Source organism: Marmota flaviventris, chromosome 2, assembly GCF_047511675.1.
Source record: "Marmota flaviventris isolate mMarFla1 chromosome 2, mMarFla1.hap1, whole genome shotgun sequence".
Lineage (NCBI taxonomy): Eukaryota > Metazoa > Chordata > Mammalia > Rodentia > Sciuridae > Marmota > Marmota flaviventris.
Genome location: NC_092499.1, coordinates 74,220,497 through 74,240,391, shown reverse-complemented (window position 1 = coordinate 74,240,391; position 19,895 = coordinate 74,220,497). Strand labels below are relative to the sequence as shown.

Below are 19,895 nucleotides of genomic sequence, written 5' to 3'. Positions count from 1 at the left end.
ACTACAGCGCCTCCTTGTTTTGAGTTTGTGACATACTACAGTGTGAGAACCACTTAAGTGGAATATAAACTGGTACTAAATGAATGGACATGGTGCTGAAAAATAGTAAAACAGCCAGTTAGTTGGGTTTTACTTATTTTGAGACATCATTTTATACTGAATTAAATATAATGTACAACTACCAGTACGAATGTCATTTACTTAAGATTAAACTCACAAATTCAGTAATTCACTACTATATTTAAAAAAAAAAAAGCTCAGAAAAGAAATACACCAGGTCCAGTTCAAAATTTGTTTTATGAAATGTGGTAGGATAAATGAACATCATATTTTGAGTCAGTCGTCTATTAAGTTGTGAAAAACTTGGCAAAGAAAGCATCATTTGCTAAGTCTTTTTTTTTTTTTTTTTGAGAGAGAGAGAATTTTTTTTTTAATATTTATTTTTTAGTTTTCGGCGGACACATATTTGTTTGTATGTGGTGCTGAGGGTTGAACCTGGGCCACACGCATGCCAGGCGACTGCGCTACCGCTTGAGCCACATCCCCAGCCCCTTGCTAAGTCTTTATAAGTTGTTTTTTAAAATATCTGCTTCATGAATAGAAAAAAATGAATATCCTGACAAGGAACAGTGAATGACTGCTTACTGTTTGAACCTGTTATGTTTTTTATAGTTCAATTTTAAAACAATGTATCAAAATAACCAAATGGATTCTATAGGTATATTCATTGTTTATAAGATAGCAAGGGTTTCATTTTATCTCAATAACTGTGTAATTTCTCTTTTCTAATGTACATGATAATAGACTACAGGAAGTATATATAATTTTGTAAATAGAGATGGGCATTCTAATTTGTACTGATTGGGTACCTGAACTTAGATGTTTGGAGGTGACCAATTGCTAATTTCTCCTTTTCTGTTCTAGAATTTACATAGTACATGATGAAGTTAAAGATAAAGCTTTTGAACTAGAGCTCAGCTGGGTTGGTGAACGTAAGTTACTTTTAGACATTTACTTATTCTAGGACACACTTATAAAGAAATCCAAAACAGAATTAACAGGTTGTTAGTTAATCAAAGGGAAAATTCTTCTTATAATTGACTAAAGTTGTGAACAGTTCATTGTTTTGAAATATCTGTTTCATGTATTACTGAGAAATCACCCATTTTTTTTCTACCTAGCATAGGGCTTAAAGGATAGGCTATTTTCAGAATCTAATGCTGTAAATTAATTCTCAGGATTTATAAATCATAATTTTCAATAGTTTAACTTGGGCACATTTAGACACACATGAAAGAAACACACAAAAGTTAGTACAAAGTATCTTGTTTATTATTCATAGTACAGTATTACAACCTTAGGTGAACAATCATACTACCTAAATCAGTATACTCATTTTTAATTCAACTAAATATATGCCTTAATTTACAGTAACTAAAGGAAGACATGAAATTGTTCCAAAAGATATAAGGGAAGAAGCAGAGAAATATGCTAAGGTGAGCTTCAGCATTAAAAACTTTACTAATTAAAATCATGTATTGATGATAAAGGAACTTGCCTATTAAATACTGAAGAGTTGAACCAAGGGTAGACATTTTCTAGGTTATCTCCAGTGGAAATAAAGTTGCACTCTGGTTCCAAAGTTTTTTTGGGGGGTTAAAAGTAGACAGGGTTTTCAGGACACAAAATGCTTTTCAGTTGTATATATTCTAAAGAAGTATTCGTTTTTCATTTTTAAATTTTTTAGATAAATTTTTAATGAGTGCTAATAAGTGGGACATAATGATATTAATCAAATATAAATACCATTTTTCTCTTAACAGGAATCTTTGAAGGAAGAGGATGAATCAGATGATGATAATATGTAACATTTACTTCAGCATCTATTCTGTTATAAATTTCTATAACAGTTCCATGTAACTTTAGCCCCTGACCAGTTTTCATTAAATTTTTGACTTGTAGCCACTGAAGTTTGGTTAATATCTACTTGACATAATTGGAGAAATGATCAATGACATTCATTACATTTGCTTATTGTTAAAATACAGACTTACGCCTACTACTAAAATTCCTTAGAATACTGTAAATTGAGTCTTTGGAATAAGATGAATTCAGTCTGTTTGGTTCTTTTATACTGGTCATCAGCCAGTTTTGACTTTTTAGGTGTAAGAAAGATGTTTTCAATTTTTTAGAAAGACACTATCTGAGAAGTCAAAAAAATATTTTTGCTTTTTTCCTTTTATTGTGGTAAGTTAAGGATTTCTGTTATGTCACTTTCTGTCTTTACAAAAATCAGAACTGTGGCCTGAAAGAATTACAAATGTGCCCTGAACAGCACTACTCAGAGCAGGAACAATCTGAACTCAGGCCAAGTATACACACCCTAAATTGAGTTCATGCCAGCATCACTCCATTCAACTGTTATTGCTTTCTTTCCTAAGAAGGTAATCTAGTCACTGAGAGTTTAGCTGCAGGGTATTGCTGGGCTTTGAGCATCTTACCATGAATTCCATAGTATGAGATTACCTGCTATATTTTACAAATCATTCTTAGCAGAAAGTGATAAGTGTTGGCCTTGGACAAATGCCCAAATAATACTAAACTGGATCTATTTTCAGACAGAAATTGACTCTCCCTCAGTCAACTAGGGCCAGTCCTAAAACTTCACTTACTATGTTGTGGGCTTAACTGTTCTTAAATTCCTATCAGTACAGCTAATAACCCTCTATAAGAGAAGACACTGGTACTAGAGAAATATAAATTTACCATGATACTGGATTAATCTAAACTTAAAACATATACAACATATACCTAATTTGATATCTATTATGAAAGAAAAATGAGAGATTTTCATTATTAATGTAGGTTTAATTGTAGGGCCATTCTGTAATCATATCATTGAGAAATGGCAAGCCTCCAGGAAAAAAAGCTGATATGTTTTACTTTGACATGAATACAATGTTTAAGACTGAATACCTTATTGCTGTAAATCATCTTGATACTGGTACCTTAAAAAACAAAAACAAAACATAATTTTTAAAGAACAAAGTTCTAGTTTAGAGTTTCCAACATAATATATTTAGAATGTAAAATAACTTATCTGATGAGATGATCCATCTGTTTTTATTTCTGTCACTCCTAAAGGGACCTAAAAAATGAAGTCACAGGTTATTAATATGATGGAAACATTGGAATAAATTTCACAAGGTAAGCAGCAAATTAAAATTATAGTGTTTCCATTTTATAAAAATATCAACATTTCAAAATACTAAGAAACCAGAAGAAATCCTTAAATGAAACTGTGTTTATGTATAATATTAACTCCTAATGTTTCTCTAATTTTTAAATTTCTTACCTTTGGAAATGCAATCCAGACTTGACCTAGATTTTACTTTCCTATATCCATACTATGTGCCTAGGCTATTTCTTGACAGGTCTTTCCTAATGGCTCCCACCAAACTGCCTTCAAAAATAATAGTTAGAATTCCCCTTGCCAAAAACCCTCTTTACATGTTTCTTATTTAAATGTCAGGTTTTTAAAAACCCAAGAATAACAGTGCAGTTGCTCCTAACCCTAAATAAAACTTTGGTTCTACCACTGAGACTGTTTGTATAAATCTACAATGTCTTTAATGAAATAAGTGTATAGCCCCCCAGACTATAGGTACTTGACCTACATTTTACAAGAAGTTATTTAAAACAACCAAAAAAAAAACACACTTCCTACTTTTTATCTGGTGAACAAGGAGTCAGGCATCCAAATGCTCAAGGCACATGTCTTTTAAAAAATGGTTAGTTAGGTGTAGTAGTAGGGGTTCATTTAGACATAGTCATACATGCATGTAATAAAATTTGCTCCATTTCAACCCTGTATTTCCACTTTCCCTGCCCTCTTCCCTCTCCCGGTACACATCTTACAGAAATAATTCCTAGTAGTAAAGTACAAAGTAAGGTATAATATTTTAAAAATACTGGCTCAAAAATGTCAGTGATTTATCTGAATTTCTGGAAAACTGAAGCTCAGAAATATGTAACATTTGTAGGATCAATTCTTATACTGAAGCACAGTAATGGGATTTTTCTTGACAAAAGAAGCTGGGGGCTTCTAGCCTACTTCAGTGTAAACAAATTAAGAAAGATAGCATTATAATTAAACCTAGGATATAGTTTATAAATTGATACAGGTTTCAATCTGGCTGGCTTTGTCATTTTTAATAATTGTGATTTTGGAGAATTACTAAATTTCATCCATACAGTGAGGATTTATGTACCATTTAAAAAAGCAACAAAAAAGTAAAGATAGAAATTTAAACTTAAAAAGAATTAGAAGTGATCAGAAGACCGAGTATGGTTAAAACATCAATTTGCAAAGGGATTTATAAATTCAATGTAAACCTAATCTCAAGAGGCACAGAGAGCAGGAAGGGTAAAATTAATAAGCTGTTTCTAAAATTTTTATAAGAAAAGCAATTTGAAAAGACAAAATAGTATAGAAAAAGAGCACGCAGAGAAACTACCTGGCTTCAAAACTTACTATTAGGGGATGCAGCTAAGTGGTGTTTGCCTAGTATGTGTGAGATTCTGGTTTGATCTTTTAACACACCAAAGAAACAAAAACAAAAATCCAGACTTAACTCTAATGCTCCAGACACAATGTTAATGGGACACAATGGAGTTCAAAATCAGATTTCAAATATGATCAACTGAGTGAAAAGGCAAATCAGTGGAGAAAGGAATGATTTTTCAACAAATGATGCTAGAATACTGGGACACCTATCCACAGGATAATTCCAAAAAAATATACAAAGATCTCTTATTGGTTTTAAGAAAGAATCATCCATTAAATCCATTAAAGTTACACAATAAAAAGTTTCAAGAATGACAAAATAGGAAAAACTGAGGAAAAAAACTTGCAAATCATCTAACAAAGGACTTGTGCACAGCAGATACACAGAACTTTCAAAATGACGCAACATGAAATACCCTAATTGTAAAAAAATGGACAAAAGAGTCAGGCAATTCACTAAACAAGATACACTGATGGCAAATACCTATGTGAAAAGATGCTTTTCACTATTAAGAGAAATACATATTAAAATTACAATGTGTTATCACTCAGCTTAAATAGTGTATAATTAAAGACAAATCACCAAGTACTGGTGAGGATGTGGATTAACAGGAATGGTCATTGCTGCTGTAAAGTAAAATGGTATGGCTGCATTTGAAAACAGTTCGCCAATTTCTTATGAAGTTTAACACTTAACACATAACTCACTGTTCCTACTGACAGGTGTATACTTGAAATGGAAACTAAGGCTGTATGACTCATACATACTGCTTAATTACAACTGTGATATTTTGGAAAAGGCAAAACTTGCAAGGATCAGAAAAATATCAGTTTTTCATGGGGCAAGAAAAGATACTTCAAAGTATTTACGAGATTATACTTCTGGGCTGAGACTGGCTCAGTGGTGGAGTGCTCACCTAGCACATGGGAGGCACTGGGTTTAATCCTCAGCACGATGTAAAAATAAATAAAATAAAGGTATTGTGGCTATCTACAACTTGAAAAAATTCAAAAAGAGATTTTACTTCTGTCATAAGGCTAAACAGCAGAATGAAGCAATAGGGGCAAGAGGTATTTAAGAAAACTCATTTTGATTTTACGAGAAATGTTATAAAAATATACAACTTGCTGGGTGTGGTGGCACACACCTGTAATCCCATCGGCTCAGGAGGCTGACACAGGAGGATCTCGAGTTCAAAGCCAGCCCCAGCAAAAGGGAGGCACTAAGCAGTGAGACCCTGTCTCTAGATAAAATACAGAATATTGCTGGAGATGTGACTCAGTGGCTGAGTGCCCCTAAGTTCAATCACCTGTACCCAAGAACAGTATATAACTAGGTGAAAAAGGGGAAATTAACAGCAGATGGTTTCATATATTTTGAACTCAACATCAACTTTTTTTTAATTTTTTTTTTTTTTTCAGAGAGAGAGAGTGAGAGAGAGAATTTTAATATTTATTATTTTTTAGTTATCGGCGGACACAACATCTTTTGTTTGTATGTGGTGCTGAGGATCGAACCCAGGCCGCACGCATGCCAGGCAAGCGCGCTACCGCTTGAACCATATCCCCAGCCCCTCAACATCAACTTTCAAAAAGAGCAACACAAAGGTGTTAGGAGAATTATTTCCAACATATAGGTGGATGAAGAGTTCAGGGCCCCCAATCAGGAACTGTATAATTGTTCATTTAATGGTCAGAGATTAAAAACCATCTCTTATTTTATTTTTATTTTTTGTTAACTTTACAGTTTTAAGCTTTTACTCAAAGCAGTAGCAATCTTTATTTAGAATACAACCTTTGAGAAGAATTAGTTTTACTAACATTTGAATTTAATTCTTTCCTTTTTTTCAAAAGAAGGAAGTGGCTTAATTTTTCATGAAACCAGAAGGTGGAGGGAAGCATTATCTTGGTGAATATTAGTTTTCTTTCCTCTGTAAGAAGCATGTCCAGTAGAAAATGCTCTGTGCATTTGTCTGTGAATGTAAAAAGCATCTCATTTTACTGATAGGTCAAGGAAGAGAAATGTATCAGAAAAGTATCAATTTGGTAAAATAAGAACTTGGTTCGACCACAGTATAGCAAGATTCCCTTACCTGCAAGGTAGAGGTTTATAGTGAAAGCATGCTTTGACATATTTTATAACTATTAGTTCACTTCACAGGACTGAAAAAGCAACACTAATTCATTATTTCTAACTCATGTTCTATTTATTCATTACTTTAGTTACAAAAGATTCCCTGTACCAACCCCTCTTCAGTACTAGGGACTGAACCCAGGGCCTCACACAAGCTAGGCAAGCATTCTACCATTAAACTATCCTCAGCTCTTTTAAATTTCGAGACAGGGTCTCACTAAGGTGCCCAAGACTAACTTCTAACTTTTGATCCTCTTGCTTCAGCCTCCCAAGAAGTTGCAATTATAGTATGTGCCACTGTGCAAGATTTTTAAAATGGTATTACTGCAACTTTTGTACAATATATTCCACACACTCACAATGTAGTGATACATTTCTATTCTAACATTTGAATTTTAACTGTTCCCACTGTTATTTGGAATAAACTGAATGCAATTCTTCTATATTTCTAGAATAAAGTCTATTAGAGGGGCTGAGGCTGTGGCTTAGTGGTAGAGTGCTCGCCTAGCTTGTGCGAGGTGCTGGGTTCGATCCTTAGCACCACATAAAAATAAATAAATTAAATAAAGGTATAAAAAAATCACATCAATCTTAAAAAAAAAAAAAAAAAGGTCTATTAGAAATGAACACAGACCGTTCCTTCAGAGGTGACATAATTCATTCACAAACACAAACATGTTTGACACAGAAAGCTGAAAGGCAAGCCATAATACTGGCAAGTCATAACACTAAAAATTTCTGACAGCAAGCAGTTTCTCTTCCTTCCTGGCAATCCTCTCTCTCATGATACAAAGCCAAATGCAGCTTTCTGACAAATGACTTTATGTGGAGACATGACGTGCCATTTTCCTCCCCCTCTCGATATTTGGATGGCTTCCAAAGTGAATTTCAGGAGACGCTTTAAACATGAAACTCAAACCAGCCTACTTTAAAATCTATTCTTTTCCCTAAATGGAAATCTGACAAAACAGGAAGTACCCAGCAGCAGAGAAGCAAGTTCTGCAACTTTAATATTTACTGGGAACAGCCTAGTTCTTCATGACTATGTAATAAAAATGCAGAAGTTCAAAACTGGGTGGAAAACAGCAAAGTTTGCGGTAGCATATGTAATTTTAAGGCCTTAAAAGCAGTATCACATGATAAATAGAGAAATAAGAAACCGCAAAAGGGCCTTTTGTTTGGCTATATTTCCTTGTATGAAAATCCCTTTCCCGGTTCCTTCTGACTAAGATATAAGCCACCAAAACTATACAAACAGCGATATGGTGGCATATAAAAATTTAGAAACGGGTTTTTTTTGAGAATCAGTAAGAATTTTAGTTTGGTTTGAGGGAACCAATGGGGCAAAGTGAGATTTTTTTTCTTGCTTGCTGTAGCATTTGAGGTAACCCTGCATGTGAATAAATATAAACCCCTAAGTGGTCTGTTAGGATCAGCAGAGTCAATAACATATTATCAAACATACCACCAGCCAAAAACAAAAACAAAAACAAAACCCCCTTCCTCCATGACTTATTCATGCCCTACTTTAAAGCTGTGGCATGAAATAACTAACTAGAGGACTTTTCAATACCAATTAACTTGTATCTTAATTTTTAAACTATCACTCCTAAAGAGCAGTACAGTATACTAAAAGGCCTAAAGTCCTAAATAAATATCATCATCTATCCTTTCCTTCCTCCCTGGCAAAAGCAAGATGAGATCCACAGGCAGTCAGGAAATGTGTGATTATGTATTAATAAGTCATGTATTAATATAACAGATCACATATTAATAAATAAGAGGAACTGGGAATTGTGACACAGGCCTATAATTCCAGCTACTTAGGAAGCCGAGGCAGGACAACCTCAAGTTTTGAGAACAACTTTTTGAAATCCTAACTCAAAATTTTTAAAAAAGGGAGTGGAACGAGGATGTACTTTAGCAGTAGAGTACTTGCTTAGCATGCTTGGGGTCCTGGATTCAATCACTACCAAATAAATAAATATTTTCTCCTGTAACTGATTTAAGTACACTGAACAGTATGGAAAACAGAAGCTTCTCTGTAATGAAATTAGTTGGTAGTCATGCTTAGCTATTATTTGAAATTTACTTTAGTGTCCAATGAAAACAAAACTCTTAATAAATGGGTTAGAGACAGAACTCAGTGTATAGTGCTTGTTTAGCATGTTCATGGCCTTGGGTTTGATTCCCAGTGAGGGGGGGGGAAAAAAAAGAAAACAAAAAAATCCTTGAAAATAAGGAGGGCCATTAAAACTTGTCAGAATATGATTCTATGTAATATGAACATCACCTACTTCCTTAAATGCTAAAATTATCAAGTCAGTGCCTGATACTTCTGATTTGGGTATGAGAAGTACACAATGTAATTCCTATTTGAAAAATGTGGTGCTGGATTACAAATTTCAAACATTAAGAGTTATAAATACCTAGCCCATGAAGTTTATTCTCTAAAAGCAAAAATTCATGCAGTGACTATCTCAGAGGTCACAGTAACGAGTAAAACCAACAGGCTTATAATTACAACATAACATCTGTTTTTCAAAGCCAGTGTTACTATATTATGATGCTCCTTTAATTCAATGTCCTACTAAGTTATTATAAAAATTCTAAGAACTGCTTCTTTAGATGTATGATATGGCTCTGATATTTCAATTTATCTCCCTAATTTCCATAATTCTCATTTCTTGTAAATCTTAAAGGCCCAAACCCTTATCAGTATCACAGCAACTAAGGATAAAATAAACATACTCAAGAATATCTCATCCAATTCCTATTCTCATTTCTAGTGTCATGGATTATGGTATTGTGGTTTTTAAAAAGTACTTACATGGTAAAATTATGAGTTCAAAAACTTATTGATCCAGGTGGCCTAGTTACTGGCAAGTTAGTCCTTGCCAAACTTTTCTGAAAGAAAATATTCTAATGAAAATTCCTAATTTGTGCATAGTTCCCATAGTGCTATTACCCCTCCATAGGCTCTTGAGCCCGATTCAATTCCCAAAACTTTAAGTGCTCTAATTTTAAGGCACTGATTAAGGGGTTCTTAGATGTACAAATACTGAAAAAGCACATCTTTAATGACATACATTTGTCTATTAAATGCCATCTTTTGCTTGCTATACATTTTATAACATTTCATTCTACAAATAAGTACCCACAAATGCCAAGGCCTATGATGGCTCCTAAACTTACAAAGGTGAACAAGGTATATGCTCTCTATCTATAAAGATTTCATGACAAAGTGAAGGACATATAAATAAATGAAAAAGCTAAAATGCAATACAGAAAGTGGCAGGAATTATGTAGGAGAAAACATGGTGATATTACTTGTAACTACACCTATAGTGCTATCAAGGAAACTTTACTTAAAATATATTTGAATATGCAGAGATAAGGCAACATTCTAGGAGGCTGGACTATTACCGAAAACAGAAAAAGGAACAGGAAAAGCATGAGGCTTGTAGAGGGGAAAATGACAGTGGAGAGTGACTGTTGCATATGATTTTTTTTTTTTTTAAGAAAGAAAGAGAGAATTTCTTAATATTTATTTTTTAGTTTTCGGCGGACACATCTTTATTAGTATGTGGTGCTGAGGATTGAATCCAGTGCAGCGCGCATGCCAGGCAAGCACGCTACCGCTTGAGCCACATCCCCAGCCTGGCATATGATTTTTGAAGGGAAGAAATAGGAAATAACATTGAAGAAAGGTTGTTATGACCTTGAAGAGGGTCTATAACATAAGAGAGTCGTCTAGCTGCTTTATCTCTGTAATAAATATGATAACATAATAATTTAAACTCTCCTGGGATAACACTCATGTAATAATATTCACATTAAGACCACCTGATTCATAAGTACTTCCTAAAAACTTGGTTATCATTCTAATAGCACTTCACATGTATTAATGTAATTCTAATCCCAACCTTGTCAGATGAATTCTCTTATTGATGGGGTAGAAAATAAGAGAAATATATCCTAAACCACTAAATTCCCTGGCTACATCTTCACATACTAAACCTAGAAGTATTTCTTTGCTATTCCTGAAATATTTTAAAATATTTTTTTAGTTGTAAAGGGGACATAGACTCTCTTTGTTTATTAATTTACTTTTTATGTGGTGCTGAGGCTTAAACCAGTGCCTCACACATGCTAGGCAAGCACTCTGCCACTGATCTATAGCCCCAGCTCCCTGAATGTTTTTTTTGTATTTTTGTTGTTGTTGTTTTGTATTGGGGATTGAACTCAGGAGTGCTTTATCACTGAGATACATCCCCAGTCCTATTTTTTTTAAATTTGAAATTTTGAGATAGGGTCTTGCTAAATTGCCCAGGCTGGTCTGGAAATTATTATCATCCTGCTTTAGTCTTCCAAGTTGCTGGGATTACAGGAATGTGCCACAGAATGGTTTGTTTTTTTTTGGTGCTGGAGATCAAAACCAGGGCCTCACACATGCCAGGCAAATGCTCTTCCACTGAGGCACATCTGTAGCCTGCCCTGAAGGATTTTTTTAAAAAAATATATCATTTTTTAGTTGTAGTGGAACACAGTATCTTTTATTTATATGGTAGTAGCGAGCGCAGTACTCCTGAGCCACAATCCCAGCCCTTCCTGAAATATTTTTACAGCTATTATTCTTACAGGGATAGGAAAAACCTAAATCCTGTCAGGTAACTATAAAGTGGAATCAAAAAGGAAAAAAATAATTTAACATTGTGATTTACCTATACCTAACTAATCATTTAGAAGACTTGCTTTTTCCTGAAATAAAATCAGAACTTTTCTCTTGATATATCACAGGGGAAAAAAAAAGAAATAACAAAACACACACTTTTTTTTTTAAGGCCTTAGAATAACAGGCAAAGGAAGGGTTTGCATGTGATTGTGCAAGTGTGTGTGTGTGTATGTGTGTGTGTTGGCAGCAGAAGGGGAATAGGTGGTAGAAGAATCAAAAGAGGTTAACTGGTGAAACTAAACTCTTTCTCGAGGAATACTTAAAAGTTAACTCTGTAAAATTTTTGATACAAGGGACTGAACCCAGGGGTGATCAAACCAGACCAAATCCCCAGTTCTTTTTATTTTGAGACAAGGTCTCGCTAAGTTGCTGAAGCTGGCTTTGAATTTGTGATCCTCTTGCTTCAGCTTTCCAAGCCACTAGGATTACAGGTGTGCACAAAAGTTAACTCTTCACTTGTTCTGACATTTTTTTTTTTTTTGGTATTGGGGATTGAAGGGTCACTTAACCACTGAGCCATGACCCCAGCCCCTTTTTATATTTAGAGACAGGGTCTCAGTGAGTTGCTGAGGGACTTGCTAAGTTGCTGAAGCTGGCTTTGAACTCCTGATCCTCCTGCCTTAGCAGTCAAAGCCACTGGGATTACAGGCATGTGCCATTTCATGTGGCCTGTTCTGACATTTCTAACTATTAAAATATTTTCTTACATTTAACATTAAAATTTTATGTTAAAATAAAAGTGATTTATTTTAAAAAAATTTTTTTAGTTGTCACTGGACCTAGGGCCTCACATATGCCAGGCAAGTGATCTACCATTAAGCCAAAACTCCAGCCCTAAAAGTGATTTCTAAAAACAGGACAATGTAAAAAAATTTTTTTCTTAGTTATAGACAGACACAATACCTTTGTTTTATTCTTATTTATTTTTCTGTGGTGCTAAAGATTAAACCCAGCACCTCACATGTGCTAGGTAAGTGCTCTACTACTGAGCCACAACAAAGCCCCAGGACAATGTTAATTTAATTACTTGGATTTCAGCTATTTAAAGATCTTGGCGTATATTCATATTTTGTGTATTTTTTACCTCTCTATATTCTACTGAAATCAAACTATATCAAAACATGCAAAAATTAGTCCACTGAGGAAGAAGCAAAGAGATTTTACCCCATGTGTCTACTTTAAAAATACATACTTTATAAGATGCCTTCATAAAACTACTTTGTTTCAATAATGAAAAATTAATTTCTCCTTAAGTTAGAGAATCATCTCATTTTCCTGAACTTATTTAACACATTTAACTTTGTAATCAAAAAGACTTAAAAAAAAAAAAACCAGAAATAAGAAAGTCCTGATTAAAAAAGTAGCCAAATCTAATAAACTAGAATTAAAAGTTAAAATATAGAAACAACATAAGATCCTGTATTAGTGCCTGTTCCAACCAGTGACCCTGGAAGTAATATGACAAGTGAATAGACAGATGCTTCCTGGACATTTCAAGCTTTCGCTTATATGTTTAAAAACAAATTGCATCATTTTTACCTACAAGTGGTCTTTCTGGTCTTCCTAAATCAATTAACGTAACTATTCCCTCTCCTTAAATCTTGGAAGTGTGACTTTTTCTTCTTATACCTCTATAATAAATTAGAGGCTAAGTGCTGTCCACTCTTTCTTCCCCTTCCAAACCTAATAAGCTCTTGCCCACTTATTACCTTTGCTCTCCAGGTTCCACTCTAGATTTACTTCTTGCTAACACTACCTCAACAGTATCTTGTCTTGGTCTTTCCAATTCCTATTCAATATCTTCAATTTTTCAATCATACTGGACATTATTTTGGAGTAATTTTCCAAGAATATATTTTATGTACATTTTAACCTGTGTCTATTTAAAAACCTTCAGGAAAACTAAAAATATAAGAGAAATCTGTATGCAAAAATACGTGCAGCAAATTACTACTAAGTGTTATATAACAATGCAAACAGAAATAAAATATCAAGAGTCCATCTATAATTAGAAGGCTCATCTTGTGTAAGAATCAATTAAGTGGGGCTGGGCTTGTGGCTCAGTGATAGAGTGCTCGCCTAGCACTTGTGAGGCACCGGGTTCAAACCTCAGCACCACATAAAAATGAAATGAAGCTATTGTGTCCACCACCTACAACTAAAAAATATATATTAAAAAAATACTGAAAGAATGATTAATTAAAAAAAAAAAAAGAATTAAGTGAAAACATGGAAAAAGGTCCCACCTCACTAGTTAACAACAGAAGTCTTACAAAGAAGGAAAAAAAAGCAACATGTTTTTCACATATTAATAAAAATGCTAATTATCTGTGTTTTGGTCTGTTCTCTTAGGATTAATTTAAAGGATCATTCGTTATTCAGTCATTTTTATGACTTCTGAAACGACGTTTTGAAAAGGTCTATACTAATTTACACTATCACCCTCCATGTGAGTTTAGTTACCGGTATTGAGTAGTCTGTAATGAGTATTTTTCTTAATAGGTGAAAAACATGTTGCATTCCCCCCCCCCTTCTTTTTAAGATCATTTCCCTTTTCTCTCTCTCTCTCTCTCTTTTTTTTGGATAATATTCCAACCACAAGGATCTTTACATGTTCAAATTCTTTCTAAGTAAAGCTTTTTGGGGGGGGTGGGGAATGTTACCGGGTATTGAACACTACCATTCTAACACTGAGCTACATCCCCAGCCCTATTTTTTATTTTATTTATTAGAGACAGGATCTCACTTGAGTTGCTTAGTACCTTGATTTTGCTGAGGCTGGCTTTGAACTTGTGATCTTCCTGCCTCAGCCTCCAGAGGCACATGCCACTGTGCCTAGCTAGTAAATCTTTCTTTTCTTGGGGGGTCGGGGTGTACCAGAGATTGAACTCAAGGGCACTCAACCACTGAGCCACATCCTGAGCCCTATTTTGTATTTTATTTAGAGAGGGTCTCACTGAGCTGCTTAGTGCTTTGTGGTTACTGAGGCTGGCTTTGAACATGTGATCCTCCTGTTTAAGCCTCCCGAGGCAGTGGGATTACAGGTGTGCGATAGTGCGCCCGGCTAGTAAATCTTTCCTGATACCTCTATATGTATTGCTACAAGATCTTTACCTAACTGGTTTACCAACTGCCCAAAATACATCTTTTCTTATATAATCACATTCTTGCTCACAACCTTCCATCCAATTATAAAGTCTTCTTTCTTTCTAATACCCACACACACACACACACACTCTTACATACACATGTATATATATGTATATCCCCAGCTCCTCTGCTCTTTCTTAAAGCAATGTTTCTTAAAAATTTCTAGATCTCCTTGACTGTATAGAGAACTTTATTATTACTTAAATCTTTAAATAAAGATCTAATTTTCTTAAATCTTTTGAAGCATGTATTTAGACTAACTTTTCATGTTTAATTATGTTCTCTTTTATTGACAGTAAGTTTCTCAAGCACAGATCCTTGTAGAAAAGCCATTTAGTAACCAGATCTGCATAAATCCAAATCCTAAGTATGCTGTTATTCTATTTTTAATTATATGTAGAAAAACATCATTATCTATGACTCCATGTGGCCATAAAATCATCAGTGAGCTGATTTTAGAGCTGATTAGATAGAGCAAAAGACAATATAGATTAAAATGTATGCTTTGATTATAAGCAAATTATGTAATTTCTCAAAAATAAGTCTAGGAATCAGTTCTACTCAACTTAGCAATCAGTTCTATTCTGAACATATACTGATATTTCCAGAAATAACTGCATAATGGAATAAATTCTATTATTTTTTACACACACACAGGGCCAACCTTGATTATTTAAGGATAAACTAAAATTACACACCAGAAATGGGATTTTTCAAGACACAGAAGATTCAAGTCTTTCAAAAACTGGGATACATAGCTTCATTTCCCCAGAAAAATCAGTCTTATTCTGAAAGACAAAGACTTCTTTTAATTTTGTTCTGAAAGACAAAGACTTCTTTTAATTTTGAGTTATGTTATAGCTTAGACATTTAGAATACACACTATTATAAAAAAAAATATCTTGTTGCTGAACTCTCACTGGTCAAATTTTCTTTTCAAGTTTTTAGAAAGAAAGAGGGACCCCATGAATATGCTCACGGTGTTCTTTGATAAAAATATTAAGTATTACTTAAAAATTCAAAAATGGAAGCCAGTCCTGGTGGTGCATACCTGTAGTCCCAGCTACCCAACAGTCTGAGGCAAGAGGAAAATCTGAACCCAGGAGTTTGAAGCCAGTCTAGGAAGCATGGCAAGTCCCTGCCTCAAAAAAAAAAAAAAAAAAAAAATCAGAATCAGGAATGACATGAATGGTTAAACAAATACAAGGATGTCCTTAGATTTTAGTAAAAAATACCTCATAGGGCACTAATTATATACCTTCATTTGAATCCGTAAATAAAACATTCTTTCAAAAATAGTTTTATATCACTGAAACATCACTAATAATTTGACATTTTGATTCTGTATGAAGTATTACTCTCGTTAGTCAAGTTCACTAAGTTATAAAGATGTGCAACTTAGGCTGGGGTTGTGGCTCAGCACTAGAGCACCGACCTAAAATGTACAAGGCCCTGGGTTCGATCCTAAGCACCACATAAAAATAAATAAATAAAATAAAGGTATTGTGTCCAACTATAATTTAAAAATAAATATGTGCAATTTTATAATTTCCTTCATTTATGTCTATGAAAAATATTGTCTAGTAACTCTTCAGTTAATATTTATCTGCAGTTGCCTTCTATTAAGATTTAAAATCCTTAAAGAATTGATGAATAAAGTCTTAAGAAAATTATATTGATACATTATTAATGTTCTGTAAATATGTATTTTATTAATAACTACAAATCAATTGAAAATTAAGTATTTTGGGGGCTGGGGATGTGGCTCAAGCGGTAGCACGCCCGCCTGGCATGCGTGCGGCCCAGGTTCGATCCTCAGCACCACATACAAACAAAGATGTTGTGTCTGCCGAAAAAAACTAAAATAAATAAATAAAGAGAGAGAGAGAGAGAATTAAAAAAAAAAAAAAATTAAGTATTTGGAACATTAAAAAATTTGAAGGTTACCCTGGCATCTATAGAACATCATTAATTTTCAAAAGTACTATTAAAAATGTTATGTTAGCTTATTATTTCTCACATTTTGTATACAATTGTGCATACAGATTCAATATCTTACAATGTACCAGGAGGGTGGGAGTTCATAACCCACTTGAATCAAAGTGTGGAATATGATATGTCAAGAAATTTGTAATGTTTTGAACAACCCACAATAAAAAATTAAAAAAAAAAAAAAAAAAAAAAATGTACCAGGAGGAGGAACATATTGGTAATTAAAAACAGTTGCTGCCTTTTGGGAACATTCTTAAACCGGAGAAGAGGCAAATAATTGCAAAGAAAGTGAGGTGAAAGGCATGTAAAGGGTCCTATAAGGCTACAATAGCACTAAGGGAATGTATATGTAAATATGAGAAACTTTAGGGAAGGCTGCATGGAAGCACAAAGAAGTAATACCCAACTGACTTGAGTATTAAATCCTTGAGGGGAAAAAAAAAAGAAAACTGTAATAATTCTATTTGAGTAACAGATCTCAGAAATAAAGAATAAACAGAAAACTGGGCGGAAGGTTTCAATTAAAAAAAAGGACAACAAATAAAATCATAAGGTAAGAGAGCTTTCTTATGGACAATTGTACATGTATCCAAACCCTCAAATGTATAATTCTTTTGGCCTTATATTTCCACTTCTGGGAATTTATTACAAAAAAATAATTAGGGGTATGCTAGAAGATCTACATGCCTAGAAATTTTAGTCACTGATATGTACAAGGATATTCACTGACATATTAGTGCTATTATAGAAAAGTAAACAAAACAGGTCATATAAATTATGGTACATCTGTCCTATCTAACACTATGAGGCCATGAAAGATGCTTTATAGATAAATTATTTCTGATGTTCCCAGTGGGTAAAAAATAAGTACAATGATATATCATACATATATATATATATATATTATTTTATTTGTAATTGGACACAATACCTTTATTTCATTTATTTACTTTTATGTGGTGCTGAGGATCAAACCCAGGGCCTTGCACATGTTAGACAAGCGCTGAGCCACAACCCCAGCCCTAGAATGATATTTTAAACCATCAAAATAACTCTCTGCACAGTATGAACTGTAATTACTATCATTGGGTAGAAGAAATTTTGGGGGTTGGGGTTGTGGCTCAGTGGTAGAGCGCTCATCTAGCACATGGGAGGCCCTGGGTTCGATCCTCAGCACCACATATAAATGAATAAATAAAGATATTGTGTTCAACTACTTCTAAAAAATAAATATTAAAAAAAATAAATGCAAGAAATTTTTATCTTCTTTGGGTTTTTCAGTAATTTCCAAAAGATCACTGACACGCAGTGCATATTTATATAAAATAATAACTCTATAAAGTTGGTAATATTAACTATGTGTGAATGCCCCCTGGGAAATTTGATATTATTCTACTGTTTTATAATTACCTTTTAAACAAAATCACCTCACTCTTAAACTTGCTTATTGATAAGATCTCTGTATAAGAAATTTTTAAATGGGGGGAGGGGTTATAAAAATATACAGTGTTCCTTCATAAAAACATGAAGCGCTCTGAAGTCCAGAAATAAGAACTACATGAATAGGTAAACAATTCTGAGGATGTCCTAATTTGGGGATTTCAAACATCACATCTGAAGCTAATTAAGCAGACTTATTTGAACCCGTGACCAAATAAAACCTCTTTCAACTACCATTCTTGCATTCTAGTATTTATTTACTAGCCCACAGAAAACGTTTCCTGGTGGTCCACTCAATTGTAGAGTCTTACAGATATTAGAACTCACCTCTATCATACTTGAGCTGTTTGCCACTGATATGCTGTCTTCAACCAACTGCCAAAAAGAAAAAGTAAACAAAAAACCCCAAAGAGTTGTTAAATCACTCCACTGTTCTCTAGTCTTGAGGCCCACATAAGTATAAGCATCTATTCAGTTAAGTATGACTAGGTCACTCACTGGAAATATAGACATGTTTCACATTTTTAATGAACAATTTTGAGAAAAATCAACTTGGTAAAAAATCAATTCTACGTTAAAATGTCCTCTTGTGCAAATTTAGTCGGTGTTGACTGTCAAAGATATTACATTCTTTATAAGTGTCAATAACCCAGATGCACTATTTAGAATATGTCAGTTCTTGACTGCTTTAACAGACAAAATTTTGCTAACAGCTCCATGCAGGTACCATAGGGGAAGTCCTTTCAACAAAGGTATTTTCAGTTGCAGAGGTATTGCTAGTCTCTTACACAAAGTAGCCTCGACGAGCACAGTGACACTCATCTTGACTAAGGTCACAGTAGCAGCCTCTGAACCAGCAAGTAAATTCCTTGGCATTCTAAATGCCAGAACCTGCTAGCTTCCTCCAAGCTTCGAAAGGGAGGGGTAGGAGGAAAACACCTCCCCCAACGCAAGAGGTTTCAAAGAACCATATCCTCCCTGTGTTAACAAGGACACCCCTACGGCGGTAACTACTCTGGTGGAAAATATGACAAGTCCCTGAAACGCACTTCCAAAGGGAGGAAAAACTGCTCGGAGAAAAGCAGAATCCAGAACACCGCTCATTCCCTTGAGTAGGGACCACGGGATTACCTCCCAGGACCACGAGTCAGCCTCCTCAGCCTTTCTCTTTCCTCGGCGGGAGAAGAAGCCTCGCCTCCTTACACCCCGCCCCCACACTCCACCCCACGGCGGGGAAACTTACTATAACCATGGCCGCCTGCGGCCCCTTCACTTCCGGTGCCGGTGCCGCTAAAGCTGCGCCATCCCCTAGTCATTCAGACAACCATAGCCTCCAACTCACCTTTTCAAAAGCTCTGAGACTCCACCGGTCTTCATTGAGTGCTGTCCCGGAGCGAACGCTGAATGGGCGCCACATTAAAATAAATCTACCGGCTGAAAACTCCGCTTCCTCCAGCCAGGAACATAAAATGCGATAGAGCTGCGACCACTGCTGCCGGGACAAAATGGCGCCGAGAAGCTGGTTTAGCGCAGGCGCCTTGGAAACACCCTGCCCCGCCCCCGTGCAAGCTCCTGGCTGCTGTTCTGGGTTCCGTTTCCATGGGACACTCCACCGCCAATCCTCGTGTGGAACTGCTCTTCCTGACCCCTCAATGCACCAATCAGTGCTCAGTCAAGCACATCCGGAGTCGTCTCTCCCAATCACTTCTCAGGACTTGCTTACTCAATCCCTGATTCTCCAATAAGGTTGGGCTTCGAAGACAGCCAATCATAAGTGGAAGATATCCTACCTGCTGTTTTTCCCACCAATCCGTGAAGTTTCACATCTACATCCAATGAGAACGGCAGGTAACGAGCTCCAATCCAAAGCTCTTCGG

The 19,895-nt window shown here is 34.9% G+C and overlaps 1 protein-coding gene and 1 long non-coding RNA gene across 6 annotated transcripts in view; one reads left to right on the top strand and one right to left on the bottom strand.

Moving 5' to 3' along the window:
- Window positions 1-1,961, top strand: part of Psma3 (proteasome 20S subunit alpha 3) — a 21,653-nt gene extending 19,692 nt beyond the window's left edge. Inside the window, exons 9-11 of the mRNA XM_027929744.2 lie at window positions 925-992; window positions 1,432-1,496; window positions 1,824-1,961. Coding sequence (XP_027785545.1) covers window positions 925-992; window positions 1,432-1,496; window positions 1,824-1,868 — 178 coding nt within the window. The 3' untranslated portion in view covers window positions 1,869-1,961. The remainder of the gene's footprint in view (window positions 1-924; window positions 993-1,431; window positions 1,497-1,823) is intronic.
- LOC114088162 (uncharacterized) lies at window positions 1,311-19,895 on the bottom strand. 5 transcript variants are annotated; one of them, XR_011706645.1, is made up of 5 exons: window positions 19,361-19,564; window positions 18,346-18,393; window positions 15,638-15,724; window positions 15,285-15,374; window positions 1,311-3,148 (listed from the first exon to the last, which is right to left on the bottom strand). It is a non-coding gene; the product is annotated as an uncharacterized lncRNA (long non-coding RNA). The 5 variants fall into 5 exon arrangements; XR_011706643.1 differs by lacking the exons at window positions 1,311-3,148; window positions 15,285-15,374 and adding exons at window positions 3,170-6,540; window positions 19,809-19,895 and having other exon boundaries at window positions 19,361-19,510; XR_003581941.2 differs by lacking the exon at window positions 1,311-3,148 and adding an exon at window positions 3,170-6,540.